Source organism: Notolepis coatsorum (assembly GCF_963971535.1).
Source record: "Notolepis coatsorum genome assembly, chromosome: 19".
NCBI lineage: Eukaryota > Metazoa > Chordata > Actinopteri > Aulopiformes > Paralepididae > Notolepis > Notolepis coatsorum.
In genome coordinates this window covers 84,173,117-84,200,236 of record NC_140183.1, presented here as the reverse complement: position 1 = coordinate 84,200,236, position 27,120 = coordinate 84,173,117, and the positions used below count along the sequence as shown (strand labels likewise).

The 27,120-nt window shown below is 44.8% G+C and overlaps 1 protein-coding gene across 4 annotated transcripts in view; it reads left to right on the top strand.

Annotated features, from left to right (window-relative positions):
• Positions 1-26,821, top strand: part of leng9 (leukocyte receptor cluster (LRC) member 9) — a 51,774-nt gene extending 24,953 nt beyond the window's left edge. The window contains exons 3-7 of one of the 4 annotated variants that reach the window (XM_084335675.1): positions 8,670-8,797; positions 9,434-9,760; positions 22,569-22,797; positions 24,497-25,514; positions 25,622-26,821. In XM_084335675.1, coding sequence (XP_084191801.1) covers positions 8,670-8,797; positions 9,434-9,760; positions 22,569-22,797; positions 24,497-25,514; positions 25,622-26,281 — 2,362 coding nt within the window. In that variant the 3' untranslated portion in view covers positions 26,282-26,821. Of the gene's footprint in view, positions 1-8,666; positions 8,798-9,433; positions 9,761-22,568; positions 22,798-24,496; positions 25,515-25,621 lie in introns of all 4 variants that reach the window. The other 3 variants (XM_084335677.1, XM_084335676.1, XM_084335674.1) reach the window with 3 other exon arrangements.
• The last annotated feature ends 299 nt before the right edge of the window (positions 26,822-27,120 follow it).

Here is a 27,120-nt window from a genome sequence, read left to right as displayed (position 1 = left end):
CATTGTTTCGGAGTTGGTTAAGGTTAGAACGGTTAAGTTTAGGCGCTGTTAAGGAGCTGGTTAAGGTTAGAGTTTGTCTTAGAGACAGCCTATTTCCGCACTGCCGCTCTCCCGCGTTGCCGCGGTCACATGGTCAAATTGTCACATTCTTGCACTACTGGCTTGTGAAAAAGCAACACGCATCCTGGCTTAGATAGGCAAATTGGCCCTACAACCAGAGTGCCAACAAAGTCCAGCACTGTTTCCGTGTAGTCATTTATATTGTTTGTGTTCTCGCGGAACACGTTCCAGTCTGTGCACTCTAGTGCCGCTTGCAACGTGTCCTCCGATTCCACAGACCAATGCTTCACTTCCAGAATAATCCAGTATTTTTTCATAGATAGCGAGATATGACGCGTTATATGCATTATGCCCAAATCGTTCAGGTTGCTCGCCTGAAACCTCAAATACTTCCAAATCAAAGGTATATACCATATACATATGTGTCTTCACAAAATCATCAAGGGGGGGGGGGGGTCGTTTTAACTCGAAACTGCGATCGTCACTTTATATGTATATGTTGTGTCTGTCCACTATGTTTGTTAATTTGTCATCCCCCCCCCCCCCCCCCCCCCCATGTAAAGCGACCTTGGGTCTTCTGAAAGGCGCTATATAAAATTAAGTTATTATTATTATTATTAAAAGCATGTTTTAGGTCCGGTAAAATACGACACTGATCGGTACAAAAACATGTTTTAGGTTCGGTAAAATAGACATAGAATAGACCTTACCTTAGCCAGAAGGTACTCCAAAAAGAATAATCCCAGTGATCCCATCGCGATAGTGATTACTCATGTATATGTGTATACTCGTGTATACGGGAAACGATAGGTTTGAGGCGAGACCATCTCAGAGCGATTACTCTGCAAGAACTCCTCCCCCTCAGAGGGAATCAGGACAGACAGGAATCAGGACAGACACTCCCCACACTAAACTATCCCAGTTCAAAAGGTAGGCGATACTGCCACCTGGCGAGATTATATCGTCATTGCAATTCCAACGTAGGCAGATGTGCCAGGGAGACCCAGGGAGCTCCGGCTGAGTGTTTAGAATGGGGATCAAAGGATCAAAACCCGAGTATAGTCGGGTTTGGCGCTCAGCGGTTGGCGACGAAACCAGAGTAAAGTCGGGTTTGGCGCAGAAAGAGTTAAAGGGGCATAGCTGCCAACATCAAATGAATAGGTCATCAAAGAGAGGCCGCCTATTCTCAGTCCTTGCCCCACAATGGTGGAACGAACTTCCCACCAGAGTTAGGACAGCCGAAACCTGTGCAATCTTTCGCCGTCGACGAAAGACACACTTCTTCAATCAATATCTGAAATAATCTTTTTTTTTTTTTTTATCTAACCCGAACTAATATTACTGTCATGCACTTGTCCTAATATACTAACCTACACTGTAGCACTCAACGCTTTTATGAACATTGTTACTCAGCTGATAGAGTTGTACCCTTCCTGATGTCTTGTTGTGCAAAACCTTTAAGTCGCTTTGGATAAAGGCGTCAGCTAAATGACTAAATGTAAAATGTAAATGAATGGCAGTCAGAATGTTGAGCTCTGACCCATGAAATCTTCAGAAGTCCTCTTTCTCTTTATTTGTGAAGGAGGAGTGTCTGGTGTTGGCTGGTGCTTCCACTACTCCTATAGCACGGCAGACCGAGAGAGTGATGCACCGTAGCCGGTGCTTATCATGCAATATTACAAAGTACTGGGATCCCACAATTTCGCAATAAGTCTGTGTAGGTGGCGCCGGCGATGATAACAAATAATACTCCACACTGAAGTTCGCAAAATAGACTGGCTGAGAGGAATCAGGTGTCGGAGCATCTTTCTTGCATCATGTCTGCGAAACCCTGAAGTAGATATGAACCCGATACCGTCGTGTGGAAGTGAAAGGAAATTGGAATAAAGTCAATCCATCCTAATGTCACACTTTCTCATCGCTCAGTTAAGAGGAACCGCTATCTTATAGAGTTTGCACACGCGGGGTAAGGGAGAGGTGGGCTATCGCGTCATCGGTTCAGGAGAAGACGCGTATCGCTTGTAAAGATGGTGACGCAAGGGGGGCGTCTTCAGAATTGCGCACTCTGAGAGCCGGTCTCAGAAAGTAGCGTCTTCAGGCTGCCAGAACGCAGTTCCGTGTGGATGAAAGGTACATACGATCAAATACTTTGCCTGATACAACCGAAATCGGTTTAGTCTGGACATGGCCTTAGGTTGCTCGGCAATGGGGACCTAGCCTGTTGTTGTTTGTTTAAAACAAACTGCCCAAGCTTCGTTTGTTGATGTTGATATTCTGATATTCTGGAGCGTTTGTTTTGAGCTCAATCAGAGATTGCGACTTTAACCTTGTGTTTGAAAGCATTATGTAGAAAATGTTATTATTTTTATAATGTTATATAAAAGCAACACACATAAACATACTGGAGGTCATGCTATATGAGATCTAATTTGAATTTAATCAGAATCACTCTCCTTCCTCTCTCTCTCCATCTGTCATTCCTGTCTCCTTCACATTAGTTATACCTAATTTATTCCTCACGCCTCCTTTCAATAAATAAAGCTGATTTAATTATGTTGATAATCTCACATATATCCCAAAACTATAAACCGTTTTGTACACATTCATTTGATTTGAGTTATTGAGTTCAAGAGTTATTGATGTATCATTATGATTTGATCATTATGATGTATATTATTCTAGGAAGTAACAAATGTACCTCAGTGAATATTTTTTTATATATATCCAGGCCTCTCCAGGAACTGTTCTGTATCGTATCGCTCTCGCTCGGCATCGCTCTCTGCACTATCTCGCATACGTGCACGCGCACTGAATAAAGACCACAATGTACCTTTAATCCCAATATTCGTCTGACCACACCCCTATCAGCTTACCCATATAAGCAGGGGTGGGGCCACCCACTCTCCTCCTTCTCGCTTTCACCACAAGGAAGAAGTGCCTCGGTAGATCCCCACACTTGACACCATGATGGAAGAAAGGTTTAGGAGCAGCTTTGGGAAACAAGGATACGTTGACATCATATCTTTATTTTCTCTCTCACTATTTTCGAGAAAATACGGCGATATTGTCTTCGTACTGGAGTGTCTGGAAGATGATGATCATTCTAAAAACCCTCCACCGGTTTTCGTATTGGGAGCACGTCGCTGCATGCTTCTCAACTGCAGTTCCTTGCTGTGTTTGTTGGGGTGAAACCTGTCAGGCCACAGCTGAACTGTCGGACATGCCGCTGTTGTGAGAAGCGGTGCGTTCCAGGTTGGGTGAGTAGTGTTTGCTGGCGGGCTCCACTTGTCTGTTAGTGCTATGGGGGCTACTTGACAAAGTTTATGGAAACCGGCCCCAGGCTAGGGTCCTTTGTTCAGCCACCTAGGCGACAGAAGGCCTTGGTCTGAAGACCATTATAGTTTTAACTAGTGGGCCGCGACCATTGACACTGGTGATCCCTGTGTGTTCTGGACGAGTGGATTCTCTCTGTCACCGTGTTAAGGCCCCATCTTTCATATCCAAATGAGAGTATTCCTTCACGAGGGGATATGTGCATGTAATGTGCGATAGCGGCAGATTCATGTTCAAAGTCAGCTACACAGGCCAGTTGGTACTGTGCTGATTCCGTCGGATGTGGTAAAGTCACCGTTGTGAAGCGGTGTTGACATCTTGTTTTCTCTTTTCTCTTAAAAAGTGAGGAGAGGTTCAGAACGGCGGCCTGTCTGGGTGAGTGTTATGTCATTGTTTACATGTTCATAGCTTACGGTTAGCCAGTCAGCTGTTAACTGCTGCGTTAGCCTGCTGGATCGCTGCATGGCCTGCTTAGGGCCTACTATTAGCCAGTCAGCTGTTAGCTGCGGGGCTAGCATGTCGTGGTCGCTAGGTAACGTTAGCTTGCTGCTATGGCCATGGCCTGGCGCGGGGTAGCTTAGCTTCTCGCGCGCCGCCGTGAGCTCGCTTCTGATCGCGTGCGTCGTTAGATCGGCGTCTCGCGAGCAGAAGCAGTAGCACCCGAACGGTTGGAGCGGCCGTTAGCTTGATGCTAGTCTGTTGAACGTGCTTTGATTTTAACATGTTTTACACTCTTGACCACGACGTCATCCTTGACAGGGGATGTTTTCGTCGACCCTGCCCTGAGCCAGGACGGCAAGGTTGCATCAACAGGGGACTGTAGTGCGGGTTGGGGCGGTGACGCTGCCCAGTTCGGACAACACAGGAGCGGCTGTGTTTCCTACGGTGTCTGTGACTGCACTTCGCTGATCTGCGTTCCGGGTAGGAACGGGGTTGACCAGACCTCATAACACGTCTTCTGGTTTTACTTTGCTAAATGTATTGTGAATAACGGTGTTTTTCCCAAAACGTGTGTTGCTACAATGCATTTAGGATACGTTGCGGGTTATGTGTGAGCTGTTTTTGTCACTGGCAGTTAGCTTCTCCGTGCAAACGGGATGTAATGATCTGGTTGTTGTGTGAGAAACACGGCCGTGTACTCACAACTAAGGTAACTAACCTATGAAGCTATGCTTGGTGACAAGTGAGTAAAAGAATGTTCTTTCTCAGACTGTAATGACAATGAACAGTGTGTTCACACATTAACAGGTTTTCCTGTTTTAACTGGCCGTATTGAGGGTAAAATAGGAGGATTGTGTTTCCCCCCCGGTTCCCTGGGGACTTTTTCATCCTCCTATCAGACATGTTGTGCATTAATTGTGTCTTTTGTGTGGTAGGGATACGATGTAACTCTTAGCTTGATTGCTGAGGTTGTGCTAAATCTGCTGGAGAGACTTATTTCCTAAAGGGAAATTGGTTTGGTTGCTGTCATGTGTGCTTAGCAAGGCCTGTGGTCGATACTAATCAAGAATGATGTATTCTCTCATTGTGAAAAAAACTGCGTTCCTCTGTTGAGTGTTTTTGCCATTTTTTGTAGGTGATGATGGGTTGTGTGTGTCATGTGACCTACAACTGGGTTGTACTGGCCACAGAAGCACATGTGTATGTTGGACCGGGGTTCTTAGAGCCCTCTCTATTCTGTGTTTTTCCTTAGTAAAAATCAGATAGCAGGTTAGCTCATGCGCTGTGTGGAGCTGTGAAACGCTTCATAGAACTGACTATGACTGTGTCATATTCTCTTTTTGTCGTTACATCGTATCATGGGTGTGGGGTCGTAAAGGGGTGAACTGGTAACCTTTCCTCTCCCCATTGTTCTGTCGGTCAGGGGTACACCCCCTGTCCTTCAAGGTTCCCGTCACGTGGCGGTTCGGCACGTTACGGGGGGGGGGGGGGGGGGGGGTTGGAGGGAGTTCCTGGTCCCACGGCCTGGTATATTGGGCGTGTGCACCGCAGGAATTCCCCCGCCATAGAGTACGTCACCGTGCGCGTCTCTGTTGGTAGGACTTCCGTGTGCTGTTCAGGTCCATGTGATGGATCTGTTTTCAGGGGGGGTGGTCAGGGCTCCTCCTCACCAAGCGCCTATTCAGGCCTTCTGTGAGTTCGGACTCCTTCTTCCATGTGAGGAAGCCTCCATCAGAGTACAGAGCCTTCCTCCTCAGATTGTCAAAGTGAGTGGACCCTCTAGAAGGGTCCTTTTCTATTGTATGTATATTCGATTCAATTCGTTTATTGAGTGTGTATGGGTTCAGTGCCTCTTCCCCGGAGGCCCTAAAACCAGTTTTTTACATGGCTCAAGGTGCAATATATTCTTTTCAATCTGTACAGCTCGCGTGGGAAGTCTCTCTGGGGATCCCCGTCTCTTTCCTATGGGAGGGTGGTGGGATGTAAAAATGTGAACATTTTTTACCCCGGCTGTGTAGACTGGGATACATACTGTTGATGCTTCCTTCTTTCTATTCCAGAAGTGTTGGAGTTAGGGAGTGTCACACCCCTCTTGTCGTTCCCCTGGGCGCCTTGGGGATTCAATGACAGGTCTAAATAGCCTGTTCATTGATGGGGGTGTGTCCCGACGCACGTATAGTGCTAGCTCGCTGTAAACAGGCGATTGACTGGCACGCCTTGGTTGCTTGTGGTTGAAACAGCGTTTTTATAAAGCAACTGAGATGGGGGTTTTTCCTCTTCCGACGACCACATCCCATGACCTGGGTGGGTTGTCGACGGATTCTCGTTCATGTCTGGGGGATGATGACGGGATGGATCTGAACATATGTGGTGGGGTCTCACGCCCTTGGGGTGGGCCACCAGGCGCGGTTCGTCCGAACGTCTGGGTGGCGCCTTCTTTTCATGTTAAGATCAACACGCATATCTGCCCTTCTCCTGGAGTAGGCATGTCGGCGTGGTTAGGGCACGGGACTGGTTCTGGTCACGCTGGTCCAGATCAGTTGAACCCGTTGTCCGCCGGGGATGCAGATCTGCTGTTCTGGTACCCTGAAGGACTTGGGCTTTTTTCAGGGGGAAAAATGCCAGGTCGGTCTGGGTGTCACAGGGTTAAGCGCTATGGAGACCCTGGTTGGGTATGTTTTTACTCAGCACTGTCGTCATGGCTTACAGCCATGCCATTCTGTACGCGCTCGATCTCGTCGGATCTCGGCCGCTACACAGGTTGGTCCTGGTTAGTACTTGGTTGGGAGACCGCCGGGGAATACCAGGTACGGTGTGCTTAGGGGCTGGTTCTCCATTATTTTTCGCTCCTCTCTCACGCATGGCGAAGAGGGGCCTGTGGGGGTGGTTTTTTGACCTCCTCTGGTGACCCTGTGCTTCCCGTACCGCCAGGCCCGGTCCGAAGTGATGTTTGCGACCCGTAGGCCTGGGTTAACCCTTTTTGGAAACTGAAACACTTGTACTGCGGTATAGCCGGTGTATACCCGCAGGTGTGTTTTGGAGTTTTTTCTTGAGGGGTTATAGGAACAACCACCGCATTGGGTAACACCGAGGTGGTTGATTCCCTGGTGTGTTGGAGCAGTGTCAACTCCCGGGTTCACCGTTTGAGGGTGCCCCTGCACGTTCATGACGTCTGCCAATCGTGTCAGCCTTCTCTGCCTCGACCCCTCTGGGTGGGGGGTTTTAAATGGAGGCTTGGTCATGCAACACCGCCAGCTTACGCTCCTTCCGCCGGGGCGGCTGTGTTCAGCTGTCCCCTCTGGCGCCTGTCTCGTCCGCAGTCTCCAGGCTAGGGTTAACAGCCTGTTGCCTGGTTTTTCCCCGGTGCGCTGCCTGCTTCCGTTGGTTAACCTTTTTTGTGTGCTTACGGCCATGCTGACTGCCTGTTCTGCAGGGTCAGTGTGCCAGGCGGTGTACTATTGGGGGGACAGGGCCCGCTCGGCTTACGGCCATACCAACCTGAACACGCCCGATCTCGTCCGATCTCGGAAGCTAAGCAGGTTCTGGCCTGGTTAGTACTTGGATGGGTTTCCGCCTGGGAATACCAGGTGCAGTAACTGAGGGGCCTTTGTCCGAATACGCTGGCGATGTGGGGGGCGGGGCACTACGTGCCCACCTGGTGGGGTCTTGATGCTGGCATCATGGACTTCTCCGGGCCCCCATTCTAGGGAGTCCAGTCCTTTTGGTGGGTCTGGGTCTTCCTTCGTGCTCCGCTGCTACGGCCTTGCCACGGGGTTGGGTTTGCCCTTGACCCCGTGATTCTGGGGGCAGTAACGAGGTTGTTCCTCCGTTCGTTCCCGGGTGGCATGCGGGTTGTGCGTGTGTGTAGTCGTGGGGTCAAGCCACGGTCTGCTCACCCTGTGCGTTGAGTTGCTTGAGTGCCTCTTCGCACGGTCGGGTCCGTCGCCCTCCCGTGAAGCCCCTAATAGGGGGGGTGCCCGCCATTAGGGTGGGTCGGGGGGGCTCGGCCCTCCCTGTTCTGATGGTTTGTGGGGGGCTGTCAGCGGGGTGTATTTGTCGGCCGTTGGCTCTCGCTCGGCCTCCCTTGTGCAGAGAGCGATGCCGAGCGAGAGCGATACGATACAGAACGTTAGGTTATGACTATAACCAAGTTCTGTTAGTATAGCGACGCTCGGCATCCGACGCCGCTGCAGCCTTTGACCTCGCCTTGTGGCGAAAGCTTGGGAAGGAGGAGAGTGGGTGGCCCCACCCCTGCTTATATGGGTAAGCTGATAGGGGTGTGGTCAGACGAATATTGGGATTAAAGGTACATTGTGGTCTTTATTCAGTGCGCGTGCACGTATGCGAGATAGTGCAGAGAGCGATGCCGAGCGTCGCTATACTAACAGAACTTGGTTATAGTCATAACCTAACGTTAATCATTCACTCAGGCCATGTTTTTTATTTTCATAATTTCACAGACATTTTAAATCTTTATAACTTTCCAACCAAATGTATTTGTACAAGACAAGCGTATAGTTTTGGGATATGTGTGATACAAAATACATCAGTTTTGATTTGCTCAACACTGTTAACACAAATAACTGTTAACAGTTTATTGGCTGAATTCAAATTATTTGCCCTTGTTTCACCTGTCTCAAACTCTGCCCCCTTTCTTCCTGATCCTCCAATCACAGACGTCGCTTTCCTTGGACAGCAAAGAAAGTTTTGAGATATGTCAAATGCTCATAGATTACTTTATAATGAGACATGAATCAAGTGAACAACATCACATAACGGTTTACTTTGTTTTGAAGAATTCCCTCCCTCTCCTCCCTGCCTTGTTTCGTTAGCAGCCCTTCATTGGACGACACAGAGGCTGCGCTGCCCGACCAAGACAGCAGGAAAGATGATGAAAAGTTGGGAAAACACCAGAAGAAGAAAGGCAAAGTGAACAAAACAACAAAAGACATGGAGGGAGAAGGTACAACTCCAAATCACTCAAAGTACACGTGTCTCTTGAGTTGTATAATAATAATAATGCAGGACTTTTTAGAAGTCTTTATTCGGCATGCAACGGCACACTTGCGATGGGCGGCAGTCGGCAGACACACAGGAACACACACACACATGCATTGTTTTTTGGGTCGCCGATGCGATTGAGTCTTTGCGCTTGACCCATCCCGTCGTCAAGCGCAGCTGGGAGCAGATAGGGGCGTCGGCGAGGTACCGCGCCCCGGGGACCAATCCAAGTGCTCCTGCTCGTCTTCGTCAGGGACGCGACAGCGGTCTGTTGTGCATGTTTTTCCATTGGGTTTCTCTTATCGGGGGGGGGGGGGGGGGGGGGGGACCCTTGCGAGCACAGGGAGAACATGCAAACTCCACACAGAAAGGCCTGGGAGATCCCCCACCTGGGTACCTGGCAACGCGGAAACCTGGTCTCCAAGCCGGAATCGAACCCTGGACCTTCTTGCTGTTAGGCGACAGTGTTAACCACTACACCACCGCCCATATGAGTATGCCGTATATGAGTATAGAAGCATAACCATAAGAGCCTTGTGAACGCCCTCCCTCCCTCCCTCCCTCCCTCCCTCCCTCCCTCCCTCCCTCCCTCCCACAGAGACGACCAAAAAACCTAGAATGCGCACGGCGGACGAGGTCATATCCCGGGTCCTGTGGGATCCGTTGGTCGAAGCGTCCGAGTTCATGGTGGGGTACGTGGACCGCTTCCTAGGGGTGCTGGAGCGCCCCTTCACAGAGTTCAACTGGGACACGGACCCCTGTGACTGTGACTACACCACCGAGCTGGCCCTGCCCCTACACCGCATCCTCTACTTCACCTACAGAGGGGTCCGCGTCTGGGACCGCCACAGCAGGACCGACAGGGTGTTTGGCTCCACCGGACACACTCTGGCTCCCCCCTTTGGAGGGGGGGAGGAAGTAGAAGGTAAGAGTGGAGGAGGAGGGAGGGAGGGGGGGGCTGGGTGATAAAACGATGACAATAATTATCGCGATATATTTTAATAATCGATATCGATTGATAATAAATAAAAGAATTTTATTTTGTTTGCTTTCTAATTTAAAATACATTTTGAAACCGTCTGTACACAGTAGGCTATGTGTGCTAGCAGAGCTAGTCTCCAGTCGCGAGTCACAGTACACATGTGTGTGTCCACCAAAAAAGCACCAAAAGATAGAAAAGAAACTAGCAGAGCCAGAACTGTTCAACTCCCCTGGAGCCACAGCCAGCAGAGAAGCCTGTTTACTTTCGCTTTCAAACCAGCTGCAGCCTGAGAACTGGAGTGTGAGGGGCTGTAACACTAAAGATGGCGGCAACGACAAAGAATTGCTGCAAAATAAACATACATAATGATGTTAAAAAAAATTAAAAATTAACCTTTTTTTAATACTTATAACAATATCGATAATTATAGATATCGAGTGATATGATATCGATATCGTGATATCATTTTTGGCCATATTAGTCTATTTGCCATCCCATAGAGCAGTGGTTCCCAACCTTTTCCCCCCCAGGGACCCCCAAACATATCTGATGAAATTCGCGGACCCCCTCCTAATAAGATACCATAAAATATATTTTTTTTCATTTTAATAACAAACTGCTTATACACAGGCATATGCATCACAATTAGACCCACTATGCTTCTTTGACTTGTGCCTTCAATCAACAAATCTCATCTTGCACCATATGCATTTCAAAATGTTTGGCCAATATTCAAATGCTGTATTCATCCTCTCAAATCAGGCCCTAATGGTGAACGGTTTGCATTTATGGAACAAATCAATGCAACAAATTAAACTAAATATGAGACAGGAAATTCCAATCAGTAGCAGAGAGAATCTGTCCTAGCTGGGTTTAATACCTTTTTTTTTGTCATTTTAATAACAAACTGCTTATACACAGGCATATGCATCACAATTAGACCCACTATGCTTCTTTAACTTGTGCCTTCAATCAACAAATCTCATCTTGCACCATATGCATTTCAAAATGTTTGGCCAATATTCAAATCCTGTATTCATCCTCTCAAATCAGTCCCTAATGGTTAACGGTTTGCATTTATGGAACAAATCAATGCAACAAATTAAACTAAATATGAGACAGGAAATTCCAATCAGTAGCAGAGAGAATCTGTCCTAGCTGGGTTTAATACCTTTTTTTTGTCATTTTAATAACAAACTGCTTATACACAGGCATATGCATCATAATTAGACCCACTATGCTTCTTTGACTTGTGCCTTCAATCAACAAATCTAATCTTGCACCATATGTATTTCAAAATGTTGGCCAATATTCAAATCCTGTATTCATCCTCTCAAATCAGGCCCTAATGGTGAACGGTTTGCATTTATGTTGAATGAAGTAAGAATCCACTGCAGTAAAAATATCCTCACCTCGAGTGGTGGTAGTAAGGTTGACTGACATGAGAATGTCCTGCTTCAGATCCTCATTTTCGATATATTGCACATAAACGATGAGCACAGCCTCGTCTGCGACAGTTGTAGTTTCATCAAGTTGTATGGCAAATGGACCCTTTCTAAGCTTTTCTGACAGCTGCTGCTCGCAATCACTTGACATCTTATCAATTCGGTCTTTCACTACATTGTTCGAGAGTGGTACTGATTTTAGTTTATCCGCCACCTGTGGGCCGCACAGTTTCTAAACCATTTTGATGCAGGCTGGTTTGATGAGCTGCTCGCCAATATTGTGCGGTTTCTTTGCTTTTGCAATTAAAAGCGAACACTCAAAGTAGGCTTCGGTAGCCTTCTGTAAATCACTGCCACCCCTGCTCCACGCTACTCTAACATCAACAGGCTTGTTCGCCTTGAGAGACTGTTCTTTCCTCCGAAAAAAGTCCGGATCCTTCCCAACGGTTTCTGGGTGCTTAGACGCCTGATGTCTCTTCAGCTTGCTGGGCTTCAGGCTCGAGTTTGCCAACTTTTCTCCACAAATCACACACTCAGGTCGTTTGTCTGGTCCCTCAGTGAAGCCCATGGTGATGTAATTTTCGCGATTGCTGTAGGTCCTAACTGCTTTTGCAGATGAGCTGCCGTCTTCTCCTTTTCGTTTGTCACACATTTTCGCCTCTGGCGGCTGACTGCAGACGAGCCGAGAAAGTTAACTAGCGTGCTAGGCTAGCTACAGAAAATGATACAGTCAACTGATTCGCGTTTTAGCGGCTACCCGGTAGCCTACTGTTAACGTTCAAAAATCATGTCTAGATGTTTATTTATTTATCTTTATTTTTTATTGTAGTGGAGAGACTATTCATGCTTCTGATGATAAAAATATGCTAATTAAATATTTCTCTGAAAAAAAAAGAAAAAAAAAAAAAACTCAAATCATCTGTGGTCTGGCGGACCCCCTGCGCCCCCTGGCGGACCCCCAGGGGTCCGCGGACCCCAGGTTGGGAATCACTGCCATAGAGCCCCATTGTGAACCCGGAAATTTCGGAACCACCAAAGTTTTATGATGATATGGATAGTACGGATCCCCAGCACTCAGAAACTGCCGGATGCTAAGTTGTAAATGTTGGGCAACTTTTTTTATTTGCATAATTAGCAAGCATTTCCATAATCGCCTAAATGGCCAAATCTCAGAAACTACTTGATCAATTTCAACAATGTTGGAGTTGTTTTGGGGGTTATTCGAGATACTGAATCCAGTTATGATACTTAAGAGAAGAAATTTTTTTCAAAATTGCAATATTTACTGGAATTTACCAAATTTTGGTGCCATTTTTATGAATTTTCTGTTTATAAATGTTTCAGAAGATGCAGAATTTATAGATCATTTTCATGGAATGTTCAATTGTAAACAGAATGATAATAATAATAATAACTTTAATTTGTAGAGCGCCTAATAGACCACTACACTTCCGCGTTACATTGAAATCGGGGAGGAGATTGCGGGGGGAGCAAATTAATGAATGTGGATGAGAGCCGTGATGTAAGTGGTTGCATTCCTAATCGATCAGAACTAAATCGTCCGAGAAAAAGCCCATTTTTAAGCACCTATTCCCCATGCACATGCGCAGATTGCCCACAGAGGGGCGAGCTTCGGTGGCCAGTGTCCTTTCAGCCGAACAGGATAATGAAACAATGATCCCACTAAATGGCCAGACCGTCTTATGGCGACATCTACAATTACCTCATTGAGTCTCCAGGTAGACTAATGTTTATATTTAAAGGCCAACTTGCAGGTTGTATTTTTGTTCAATAAACAATGTGACTAGGCCAACGCTGACTTTCATGAAGAGGGGGAAAAAAATTATCGAAATTGACCCAGTTTTAGCGTTTTTTATCAAACATTTTGTCGACCAAACCACAACCTCACTCACATGCATATTTTAATCCGTGGTTCATAGCGTGCGTGTGTCATCTTAATGATGACGTCACATCAGGTGCAGGGCAGCGAGGGGCTCTGAGAGTCACAGCAGGTAGTGGCAGGAAGCAGAGAGCCTTGCTACTACTAGCCGAGGAGCTAGTAACTGTTTCACCTAACACTATTGCTCCGTGATCATAGCCATTCATCTCTAAAGCTAACCACTATTTGTAAAAGCCACAACCACGTTACCATATTTGTAATAATGTTAATCATTGTGTCGTTGTACATATTGTGTATATAACGTTAGTAGCTAAGTTAGCTAACGTAGCTTAGCTTAGCTTGGTAGCTAGCATTCTCGAAACTCCTAACAATGCCAGATTTTAAATGGTTCTCTCCTCTTTGTATACCTTTGTCCTCACAAGTATTCTGCCAGGGAACTTATGGACACGACAATAGTCGTAGTTATAAGGTGTTTGAGCTTGTAACGTTGCTTTGCCCCACAGGTCTGAGAAGAGGACCTGCTCATTTTACTCGTTCCCCAAACTCCTCTACATGCCCCGATCTAAAATGGTTCACGACAGTAGACATAATGCTAACGTTAGCGGGGTAACGTTAGCCAGAGCCATATAGCCAGTAGTACTATGACCCGGACGCGTGTTGCTTTTTAACAGCGGAGCAGTGCAAGAATGTGACAATTTGACCATGTGACCGCGGCAACGCGGGAGAGCGGCAGTGCGGAAATAGGCTGTCTCTAAGACAAACTCTAACCTTAACCAGCTCCTTAACAGCGCCTAAACTTAACCGTTCTAACCTTAACCAACTCCGAAACAATGCCTAACCTTAACCTTAACCTTAACCATGCCTAACCTTAACCATAGAAAGAATATTGCCATTCTCTAAGACAAACTCTAACCTTAACCAGCTCCTTAACAGCGCCTAAACTTAACCGTTCTAACCTTAACCAACTCCGAAACAATGCCTAACCTTAACCTTAACCTTAACCATGCCTAACCTTAACCGGCGAAAGAATACACGTTAAAAAAAAAATCACGTTAAAAAAAAAAATTGATGGGATTCGAACTCGTCAACAACGGACCGCAGGACCGCTGCTCTGCCAGGTGAGCTGAAGCGCCGAATGAAAATCATGGCGGATTAGGGCGGTTACATAATTCCGCAAGCTCTGCCGCTCCGCGACGTCACGGCCCTGCTAGCGTCTGATAAGCTTTTTCATTTGATCCGTGCGTGTTATTCGTGCATGGACCTTTTTAACCCTTTCTGAGTGGCATTTCCGGCGTCAAATGGAAAAAAATAAATAATGAAATTAGATACCAATGATGTAAACTACCCATAATTGAAGAGTAGGGTTTAACCTGCAAGTTGGCCTTTAAGTGCAGTGGTCTGTAGCCACTGACACTAACACCGAAGCTCCCCCCTCTGATGGAACAGTCCAGGGCGGGTGTGCGTGGTGTTGTTTAACCTTTATTTACCCAGGGTAGGTTTTCTCGGACGATTTAGTTCTGATCGATTAGGAATGGGCCGCACCGTGTTCAGGAGATTCAGGCCCATACAAGTCTATTTGATCATGTCTCCAGCACCCCCACAGCCGTAGCTGCAATCACTTACATCACGGCTCTCATCCACATTCATTCATTTGCTCCCCCCGCTACCTCCTCCCCGATTTCAGAATCCCGGAAGACTATTGTTGATGAGTTGTTATGAAGAGCTGGCTACAATCCAGGAACAAAGAGATACAATGGTGCACTATCCATATCTTCCTCATTCCTGGTTGTGTCTGTGTGAAATCTCTCCCCAAACAGTTTCAAATGTTCTCAAGGTCATGTCCTACAAAGTATCCTCTATACAGTCTGCCCCATTGTTCTGACCAGGATTATTACGTTCCTTTTGGCCTCCTTGCTGACGTGGACGAGAAACCCATCAATAGGCCTAGTTATCAAATTCTTGGTTTGCAATGGTTTTGCACCTTGTGGGTAAATAATAACCAAGTTTTCATCTACAACTCCTGTTTCCTCATTGTCTCACTGCTTGGTCCCTAACAAGGAGAAATGGGCATTCTAAACACTCTGTGCAAGGCCTCTATTAGGCGGTAAATTGTTCTTTGTTTTCACAATATGTGCCCTCTATCGTATCGAGATACATATTCCATGTGTATGGAATAACACTCACCTTTAACATTCACTTTAAACACTTTTTAACACTACACCATATTGTATCTATTTATTAGTAAAATATTTGCACTACCTCTCTAACTCATCTTTGCATTTGTTTGCATTGTGTACTTGTACTAGTTTGTATATTTTGTATAGTGTTTGGTCTTTATTTTTTTTTAACTTTTTTACTGTCTGAAGCACAATCTCAGGGGGCTCTCATACAGAACCAAGCATTTCACTGTAATGTACATGTACCTTATATGTGACAAATAAGCTGGTCAGGAAGGCCAGTAACATGGTGGGAGTGGAGCTAGACTCTTCCTCTGTCAGAGAGGAAGAGCCTTGCTAAGCTCCACGCCATCATGGACAACCCCTCCCACACGCTATACACAGACTTGGCTGATAGAAGAAGCATGTTCAGTGTTAGACTAAGACTCCCTAGATGCAACACTGAACGGCACAGGAAGTCCTTCATTCCAACAACCATGAGAGTATACAACGCATCACTGTGCCTCACTGCCTCACCACAGAGTGACAGTACAAACTGATTGATTGATTGATTGATTGAAAACTTTATTAACAGATTGCAGAATGGGTACAATACAGTACAGCTCAATACACACAATTGTTAAGGGGATGCAGACCAGAGAAAGACTTTCGTCTTGTTTACATCAGGGTCCCCCATTTTCAATTCATCAGGAATTCTCTGGTAATCTTCCTGGGCCCTCATTTATCAACGTGGCGTACGCACAGATATGTGCGTAACCCGTGCGTACGATCATTTCTAAGCAAAGTGTGGGATTTATCAATTTGAACTTGTGCTTGACTTTGTGCGTATATTTAAGCACAGGTCGGAGCATGCGTAGCTGGCGCCGGTGGTAGAATATTTTTACAACGCGGAAATAAGCACTGACTGCGCTCTGCGTAACCCAACTCGTTATTATTTTGCGCATATATTGCAGAAATACGGGAACGTTTTGATTATATTTAAAAGGCTTTGCCATTGTTAAACGTAATAAGTGGAACCCCGAAGCTGTAAGCAGAATACAAGTCATATGAACACCCACGATATAGTGTTCTTCTTCTTCCCCCTTCCTATAAGAAAGAATAAAAAACGAGAACAGACTGAGGTTATTTGTTGAGTGTATGTGTATACAAAACCCTTGCAATAAATGTGTCTTAAATGAATGAAAACACAGAGCATATATCGTGTGGGTGATATCATGACTTGTATTCTGCTTACAGAATTTCACTTATTTAGTTTTACAATGTCAAAGCCTAAATCAAAACGTTCCCGTATTTCTGCAATCTATGCGCAAAATAATAACAAGTTGAGTTCTAACAAAGAACGTATTACATGCTGGTAGGCTGATAGAGTAAACTATGATATGAATATGAATATGATATGATATAAAGGTATACTGGTCCGTCCGCGAGGATATCGAGGACTCGGATAGCCATTAAATGCCATTTGAGAATATAGGCTAAAGCAACGGCCTATAGCCTATACATATTATTTAATGTTTTCATAAGCGTAAAGATACAACAGCTAGATTAATGATCAAGTTAGTTTACTGTATGCAGGCTTCGCAGGGCTGTGTGTTATATATGCGCAAATTACTGTTGCATAATGTAGGCTGGCTGCTATTATATGTAATTCATATAGGCTACCCAATACCAACAACAAAATAGATTGTATCATATGCCTCTACACACATTATATTATACACATCATATTATATCTTGGTTCGGCAGCGCCTCTGTGAACAATCTCTCAGTTTGCTCCATCAATAAACAAATCCAGTAATGTGAACGGGATTCCACTCGGTCAATGTACAGATAATCTGCGATGCGCATTTTGGCTGATAATGTGCCGGTGGCCGGAGTCTCATTCAGGCCTAATTGTATTTAATTCAATTGTAATGTTATTACTGGGGTATCTAAAACATCACAATGCAGATCAGGGTTATCCACTGAAGCCATAATGACTCTGACCAGAACCACGGGCTCATGACGAGCGCACATAATAGGCATTGTAGAGCGCAGAGTTGGCTTGCTGAAATTGATTTAATTTCAGTCATTACAGTGCTTAATGTCGGGTCATCTTGTCATTTATTTCTGTCAATGTGCTGGTTCTGTAGCAGGACTGGGTCAGTCAACATCCTTGGCTCCCGGCGCACCGAAGATTATACGTTAAATTTGTTGGTTGGACCTCGGTGATCAATCTCGCTCTCAGTGAAGTCTCTCAGAGTTCGCTCGGGTTAGTCCACTTTTCCACATTTCATGGGGGTGTTCCATTACCATTATGGTTAATCGGGGCGGTTCTGGTATGCAAATACGTGAAAGTGTGCACAAGCCTCAGCGTAGGAGCAAGGTGATATTTATCATGACAGGTGTGCGTAGGACCTGTGTACGCACGTGTGTAAATCCCGTTTTTTTTGTGCGTGCACACATTCTAAATTATGTGCTTACGTATGGAAATAGAACATTTTCTAAGAAAACTTGATAAATGAGGGCCCTGGACTTTTGACTTCTTATTTTTACATATACACTTAAACATTTTTATTAAAAAAATTCTACATTTATTACTGTAAATTTTACTGTATATTTTAGAATGTATATACCGGTATTTTAGAATGTATATCCCGGACTGTATTTTTATTGTTATTTGTGATTTTTGACTACCTAAACTTTACGCAACATAGGGGAGGAGCAAACATAGCTTGCATAGCAGCCTTCTAAACTCTAATTTGAAAATTACCTTGGAGAAAAAGTTTTCTGCCAGTGAAGTTTTGTCACAGATATTTGACAGTGAAAGTGACATAGGAGAGAATGTGTCTGAGACCTGGATTATGAGGCGTCCTCCTCTGATGAGAATGAGACCCTTAGTGCAGATGCTCCTGTTGTCTCTCAACCACAAGCAGACACGTTACTTTCCAAAAACGGAAAGTTATCATGGGCCCACTCCCCACTTGAACAACATAATATATATTATGTATGTATAATTGGGTGGGTGGGGGGGAGTAGGGGTAATGTTTTATTTAAATGGTTATTTAGGTAATCAACAAAGTAACATGAAGCACCTGAAACATACATTTGGGTAACACTTTTGATTATGATCATTTTCTGGAGGTTTAAACTGCTGGGGTCAAAATGTCCCCAAGGATAAAGAGTGTAAAGTAAATTTGAGGATAAAAAAATACAAATTCCATACAAGAATTGCAGCCCAAAGTGCTTTACAGCAGAAAATACACTAGAATACATCAAATGAGCATAAAATAGACAGAATAAATGCAATGCAGAAAATAAAAATACAAGATGATAGAAGTAGGTGATCGTAGTGTTCTTGGGGGCATGTAGTTGACAAGAAAATTGCCAATATAGCTTGGTCTGGTTCCATTTAGGGCTTTCTACATAAGGAGGAGGACCTTCAAATCAATTCTAAATGTTACTGGAAGCCAGTGTAATAGCCTAGCTGAGAGTTGAATAAGCTGAAGTATTTTCTTCAGTCGGCTTGGAATAAAGGCATGTATCCGTTTTTCAGCATCCTTTTGATTTATAAATGGTTGTACTTTAGCTTTGTTTCTAAGGTGGAAGAATTATGTTTTTGTCACCTTGTTAATGTGGGACTTAAAGCTTACAGTAGACCTGAGTCTATGATAACCAAGACTTGTAAGCAAGGAGTAAGTTTCCCCATAATATTATTCAGCAGAATCTCTCTTGAAATAGAAATTTGGTAAATTCCAGTAAATACCTCTTTGTTCTACCGTCAATGCTCGTGCATGATTATCCATATATGGTCATGAAACACCCCCCATGGGATGTGAAATAATGGACTGACCGAGCGGAACTCTGAGAAACTTCACGGGAGATTGTTCACTGAGGCGCTGTCGAACCAAGAAGACACAACCGGTGTTATGGGATAAATAAAAGGCTGACTTGTACACGGTGATGTCAGATATCAACGGCTCCCTAAGACCATTGCTGCAATTCTGCCTGGACAGCTCAAAATACTAATAAAGACCGTTCGTTGACCACTGTTTGGCGTTGGTGGTTTGATTGATTGATTGATTAATTGAAAAGTTTATTAACAGATTGCAGAATGGGTACAGTACAGTACAGCTCAATACATACAATTGTTAAGGGGATGCAGACCAGAGAAAGACTTTCGTCTTGTTTACATCAGGGTCCCCCATTTTCAATTCATCATGTGTGTCATTATAACCGTGCTGTAATATGAATGCCTTTATTAGTTGTGTTCGATTGGCTATAATATGATTTTTAGAGGCATCTATTTTGAATGAATGAATGAAAACTTTATTTAACAGATTGCAGAATGGGTACAATACAGTACGGCTCAATACACACAATTGTTAAGGGGATGCAGACCAGAGAAATACTTTTGTTTTGTTTACTGTACATCAGGGTCCCCCCCTGTTGTTGTCGGTATTAGCCTAATACCGACAACAAAATAGATGCCTCTAAAAATCATATACTATTAGGTAGCCTATATGAATTACATATAATAGCAGCCATAGCCTACATTATGCAACAGTAACTTGCGCATACCAGTGTATGCGATGGACCAGTGTATACCTTATATCATATCATATTCATATTCATATAATAGTTTACTCTATCAGCATACCAGCATGTAATACGTTCTGAGTGTGTATCTACCTCAACTCCTTATTATTTTGCGCATAGATTGCAGAAATACGGGAATGTTTTGATTTATATTAAAAGGCTTTGACATTGTAAAACTAAATACGTGGAATTCTGTAAGCATAATACAAGTCATATATCACCCACACGATATATGCTCTGTGTCCAGAGCATGTATGCTTTTCATTAATTTAAGACACATTATTGCAAGGGTTTTGTAATACACATACACCCTGTTCTCATTGCAATGCGTTTTTTATTCTTTCTTATACAGTAGGAAGGGGGAAGAACAGGCGGTTAGGTGGCGTAGCGGAGATTGCGTTCGTCACCAACCCCGAAGCCAGCTCACAGCTCCGGGGTTGTCACCAGCTTGGCTGGCCGTTCACACTAATACAATTGGCTGTATTAGAGGGTGGGAGAAGCTGGCGGGGTGGGTCCGGGTCGTTGTAAACAGCGACTCCTACAGTTCGGTCGGGGCGCCTGCTAAGCGCGGATAGGACCTGAGTGGGATAGTGTGATCCTTCCACACGCTACGCCCTCTCAGGGAGGATCCGCGCTGCCAGGTGAAAAGAAGCGGTTGATTGGCTGGACGTGTGTCGGAGGAAGCACGTGATAGCCTCCACTCTCCCAGATGATCTGACTGTGGGGGGTAAGTGCGCAGCGACCAGGAAGGGATTGGGAATTGGCATACGACTAACATTGGGATGGGAGAAAATCGGAGGAAAATGGAGGGGGGAAAAGATCAATAAAAAAAAAAAAAGGAAGGGGGAAGAACACTATATCGTGGGTGTTCATATGACTTGTATTCTGCTTACAGCTTCGAAATTCCACTTGTTTTGTTTAACGTAAAGCCTTTTAACACTTTGAGCGCCACGCCGGGTTTTCCTTTTTACCCGCTGAATGCCACCATCGGCGCCAATGTTAACGTTAATATCGCCTAATCTATGTTTTAAATTATGGCTATGTGTCTAATCTGCCCATCGCATTATCAAAGACTATTTTCCAGTCAGTGCTGTCAAGGCAGATTGGTTTTTTATCGCGTCGTTTCCGTTTCAGAGCATTTAGAAAAGCACCCGTTTTCAGATAAGAAACAGCCCATTCTGGAGCATTCTATGAAAATCGTCTTTTACTGGAATATTCCACAACGTTGATATTCGTCTGCCTTTTTATGAATCGTTTTCAAATAAACGCTAGATGATCAATATTATACGTGCACGCAAGCACATTCGAGCCGCGCACGGATAATCGCCCCGTTGATTTCCTCTCGGACTTTTACAGTGAAACCGAAAGAAGACATTTCACAAAACAGCTTATAACTTCATCAAACTTACTCTGATTATCCTAACACTGATAACATAGAGTCCTTACCTGACATCAGATTGTATCCAACTGGTATATTCCAATTCCTGATCACCATTCGAAAAAATCGATAAGTGTATGGATCCAACGCGATACAGTAGAACTCCATGATCAGCGGGGCTCTGAGGTTCCAGAATGAACTGTGGTAACCCCGGCTGGATCAGTGGACTGGAAAATGTGGAGTACCGGATTTTTTCCCCCATTCATTTTCATTGAGTCCATTCCAAAATCACTTATGTCATCTGGGAGACGACAGGGGGCGCTTTTTTCCACAATGATCGCCGGCGCCGCTCGGCTATACTCGGGTAGGCTCGGGTGATGCAATATGATTTCAGATCGCTAAAAAAAAATAATAATAATTCCGAGAAATCTCGTGAGTGGCTTTCAACCACCTATAAATAAACCCGAGATATCTCGTGTGTGGCACGGTAAGTGTTAAATATAATCAAAGCGTTCCCGTGTTTCTGCGGTCTGTGCACAAAATAATAACGAGTTGAGCTACGCGGAGCGCAGTCAGTCAGTACACCCTGTATATTCCGATAACGCTATATAAACCATGCTGCATTCATTCGGAGATAAAGACCTATTATTCCAAATGCTATTTATAGGGTTTTGACCATGATTACACTACTGTTGCTATTTTACAATGAACTATAATGAATTACGGTTCATACAGAACACGCCAGTGTTGAAACTAATGCACAGAAGCTTATTTCCTTGTTGTAATAATATATTCTACCAACGGGCGCCAGCTACGCATGCTCTGGGCTGTGCGTAGACATACGCACAAAGTCAAGTTCACGTTCAAATAGATAAATCCCACACTTTGCTTAGAAATGGTCGTACGCACGGGTTAAGCACATATCTGTGCGTACGCAACGTTGATGAATGAGGGCCCTGGACTTTTACTTTACTCTTAAATCGACACTGTACAATTCCACACTTTTTACTGTACACTTACTGTATATTTCTGTATATTTTTACTGTATATTTTATATTAGAATGTATATACATAACATAGAAAATGTATATCCCGGACCGTATTTTAGTCTTATTTTATTCTTATTCGTGACTTTTTGTTTTTGACTACCTAAATGTTTACTGTTTACTGTTAGCGATCTGTAGCGCCTAATTTCCCTCGGGATGAATAAAGTGTTTCTATTCTATCCTATTCTATTAGAATCTGCATTGACAAACACAATATGTGATTGCAGGAGTGACACAAGGTGCCGAGCATCCAGGCTCATTAAACCTGGACCCCCTTGAGTCGGCAGAAGACCAGAGATCTGCCGTCAGCAGGCAGGCAGAGGAGAACAGACACCTGGGAGAGGAGGGGCAGAACGACATCGCTGTGGAGTCAACAACACAACCAGGACGCTTGCCTCAGGGACGACAGGAAGCGGGAAGAGAATCCAAACCAGATCTGGATAACGTTTTAAATGGGTATATGATCCTCATTATTTTGTATCTGACTGAAAATCTTTTTTGAAGTTTTGATAAAACGTCTGGATAGAATAATGTGACATAGACATGTGCAGCATAGACATGTATAATACGTACATTTGAACGTTTAAAGAGTAAGTTCAGAATTCTGGACCCCTAGCCCTATTTCCTACTCATTGATGGTGTTGTTAAAGGGTAGAGTCCTTTCTCAGCACAATCCACACTGTGCTTCATACTGGATACTGTTGTACCCTTAAACACACTCAATGGTGACCGGGCCCTCTGCTCAGCTGCTCCTCGGCTGTGGAATGCCCTCCCCGGCCATCTGAGAGCACCACAGTCCGTTGAGGCATTCAAAAGGGGACTAAAAACATTTATTTATTTATTTATTTTCAAATGGACCTACTGATGCCTTGTGTGTTTTTCTCTTTAAACGTGATCTTTTCTTTTTTTTAGCTGTCTAGAGCTGACTTTGATCTGAATGTATCTCATTTCATTGGTTATTTTATTCATTTTAATTTGATTATCTTTATCTCCTTTCATGTAGCACTTTGAGATGTGTTACAAATATAAAGTGTGTTACAAATAAAATGTATTATTATTATTAGAGATGCTGTAGTTAGCCACACAATGAATGTAAAGTTAATGGGGCCACTGTAAAAAGCACTTAATCATACTCAAACAAACGTCTTTGCTTTGGGTGCACTGTGGTGGAGTCGTTTTAAACGTTCATTTCAGAGCTTGCACACTGAAGCGTGGCTCCATTACTCCATTCGTTTTGTGGCCAACTAGCCAGTGCTGTGGCTGTACAGTATGAAGAACAGCGTGCTGAGGAAGACACCATCCTTCAGTGGGAAATAAGGCAAGGAGTCCAAAATTCCAAACTTTAACATCAACTTGCATCCTCTGATTGGGTGTGTTAACTTAAAGGAACACTCCACCAAAAACATAAAGCTGATTTAATTATGCTGATAATCTCACACATAATGCCCCAAACTACACAGTAAATTTCTTAGAGTAAATTGTACTCAAACTGAGTGTACATTTTACTCAAAGATTTACTCTGCGAAATTGACTGTGTATAAACCGTCTTGTACACATTAATTTGACTTGAGTTATTGAGTTCAAGTAAAAATCTGTGATGTTATTAGGATGTATATTATTCTAGGAAGTAACATAATATAGCCTACCTCAGTGAAATTATGAAATTATATTTCTATAATAGTATAATATTATACTATATATCAAGGCCTTTGCATGCCTCTCTCTAGGAACTGTTAATCACTCACTCAGGCCTTGATGTTTCTTATTTTCATAATTTCACTGAGACATATTTATTCTTCCTGGAATATTATACATCATACATGACAATGACATCATACATTTTAAATCTTTATAACTTTCCAACCAAGTGTATTTGTGCAAGACAAGTGTATCATTTTGGGATATGTGTGAGATGCATAATACATCCGTTTGGATTTGCTAAGCACTGTTAACACAAATAACTGTTAACAGTTTATTGTCTGAATTCAAATGATTTGCCTTGTTTCACCTGTCTCAAACTCCGCCCCCTCTCTTCTTGATCCTCCAATCACAGATGTCGCTTTCCTTGGACACGAGGAACATTTGAGATGATGTCAATCACAAAATTGTTGACTTTGTTTTGAAGAATATACATTTCCTTGCTTTTTGATTTCAGACCTCAGACTTCAACGGAACAACTGTCCCAAGTCCAACGAGACGGAGAGACCAAGGAAGCGGAGGATCTGGAGGAATACCAGGAACAACGGAAAGACCACTGGGACGGGGACAATGACGGACTGGTGGGGCCTAACAAAAATAATAGTTGGTTTCAGGTTGGTTCAGTTGAAGACCACTGGGACGGGGACAAGGACCAACTGGTGGGGCCTAACAAAAATAATAGTTGGTTTCAGGTTGGTTCAGTTGAAGACCACTGGGACGGGGACAAGGACGGACTGGTGGGGCCTAACAAAAATAATAGTTGGTTTCAGGTTGGTTCAGTTGAAGACCACTGGGACGGGGACAAGGACCAACTGGTGGGGCCTAACAAAAATAATAGTTGGTTTCAGGTTGGTTCAGTTGAAGACCACTGGGACGGGGACAAGGACCAACTGGTGGGGCCTAACAAAAATAATAGTTGGTTTCAGGTTGGTTCAGTTGAAGACCACTGGGACGGGGACAAGGACCAACTGGTGGGGCCTAACAAAAATAATAGTTGGTTTCAGGTTGGTTCAGTTGAAGACCACTGGGACGGGGACAAGGACCAACTGGTGGGGCCTAACAAAAATAATAGTTGGTTTCAGGTTGGTTCAGTTGAAGACCACTGGGACGGGGACAAGGACCAACTGGTGGGGCCTAACAAAAATAATAGTTGGTTTCAGGTTGGTTCAGTTGAAGACCACTGGGACGGGGACAAGGACCAACTGGTGGGTCCAGTTGAAGACCACTGGGACGGGGACAAGGACCAACTGGTGGGTCCAGTTGAAGACCACTGGGACGGGGACAAGGACGACCTGGTGGGTCCAGTTGAAGACCACTGGGACGGGGACCAGGACCAACTGGTGGGTCCAGTTGAAGACCACTGGGACGGGGACAAGGACCAACTGGTGGGTCCAGTTGAAGACCACTGGGACGGGGACAAGGACCAACTGGTGGGTCCAGTTGAAGACCACTGGGACGGGGACAAGGACCAACTGGTGGGTCCAGTTGACTCTCAAATCATCTTTTTGTTTCTGTGCACTTATACCAGGTCCATGTTCTTGTGCTGATTTTTTTTTTTTTTTTTTTTTAATGTTTTCGACAGAATCTCGACCCGTGTCACGTTGACCCGTGTCCACCTGCGCCTCTGGAGCAGAGAGAGGAGGGGCCGGGCGGCCGTCCTCTTAAAGGTCGGCCCACCCACTTCGTCACCTTCAAGGCCAACACTCCCGCCATCCTCTCCTCTTTCCAGCGGTTACGAGAGGAGCTCACCGCCCTCCTCCCCACCTCCGCCCCTCATTGGCTGGACCCCGCCACCCTCCACGTGACCCTGTGCCTCCTGGTCCTGTGCGGCCCGGCCGAGGTGGCCGCCGCCGGGGAGATCCTCCGACGATTCGCCCACCTGGACCGCAACCCCCCGGTGGTGGTGTCCTTCCCCGCCAGACTGAAGCATTTCAACGGGAAGGTTCTCTACCTGAGCCCACAGCCCCGGCTGCCCATCCAGCACCTCAACGGAGGCCTCCAGGAGGCCTTCAGGCAGGAGGGCTGGCTGCACGGGAACTCCTTCAGCCCCCGCTACCACCTCACCCTGGCCAAGGTGGAGGGCAGGGAGGGGCCGAGGGTCTTCCAGGGCGTGGGAGATTTAAAGGTGGGCAAGGGGCTGAATTTCGGGCGATTGCCGGTGACCACGTTGCACCTGTGTGCCATGGGCACGTCCAAGACAGACGGGTTTTATGAGACCTTGCGCACGGTCTCTCTTCGGTGACACTGATTTTTCTATGTCTCAGAGAGTGCACTTTCACGTGCATGGTAGTGCACGGTACACGTGTATGTGTACAGTGTATGTGGGTGTAATACTTCTGGGATATGCAGGATTGCACTGTCTATAATATGACCTAATTTACCAAAACTCTTTGTTCTTTTCCGCTATTTGATTGACCACCGAATAGAAATATTCTAAAAGATGACTATACATGTGAGATTTTACTACGTGCTGTGAAAACACTCCACTTTTTCTCTTGTCATTTGGGTTGCACTAGGACTATATAGGCAGGACATAAAATATAGACCTCTCTTAAAGGGTTGTGCAATGGTCATCCATGATTAATGAAGGGAAAATGAAGTTTTTTTTTTCTCACAGTATATATAATGATAAGCTGTATTTTGCAGTACATGATTTTATGACTTCCTATTTTAAATGAATGTTGTATGGGTTTGTGGTCCACGGGAAAGTGATTAATTTGTAATATGCCTTTTACATCTGACGATGACCATTTGATTGGACCACTAGACATTAAATATTGAATTGGCTTATTTTAGATCCTGTGAGTGGTGATATCTCTCTATCCCTGGTGCGTTGGGTGACCTGGATGTGGTCCTGTTGCTGTGCTATGGTCTTACACGCACGTGCACACACACACACACACACACACACACACACACACACACACACAGAGAGGCACGGAGGCTGGGGGTTAACGCTCTCCGAGTAACTCTTGCATACATAATATAATTTTCCGTGTCTTTCCCCCCTTTTCCTCCCAGATACAGGCCCACTATATGAGCCAGTGAGTTTGCTCACAGCTCTCTCTCCTGTTTGCTCCC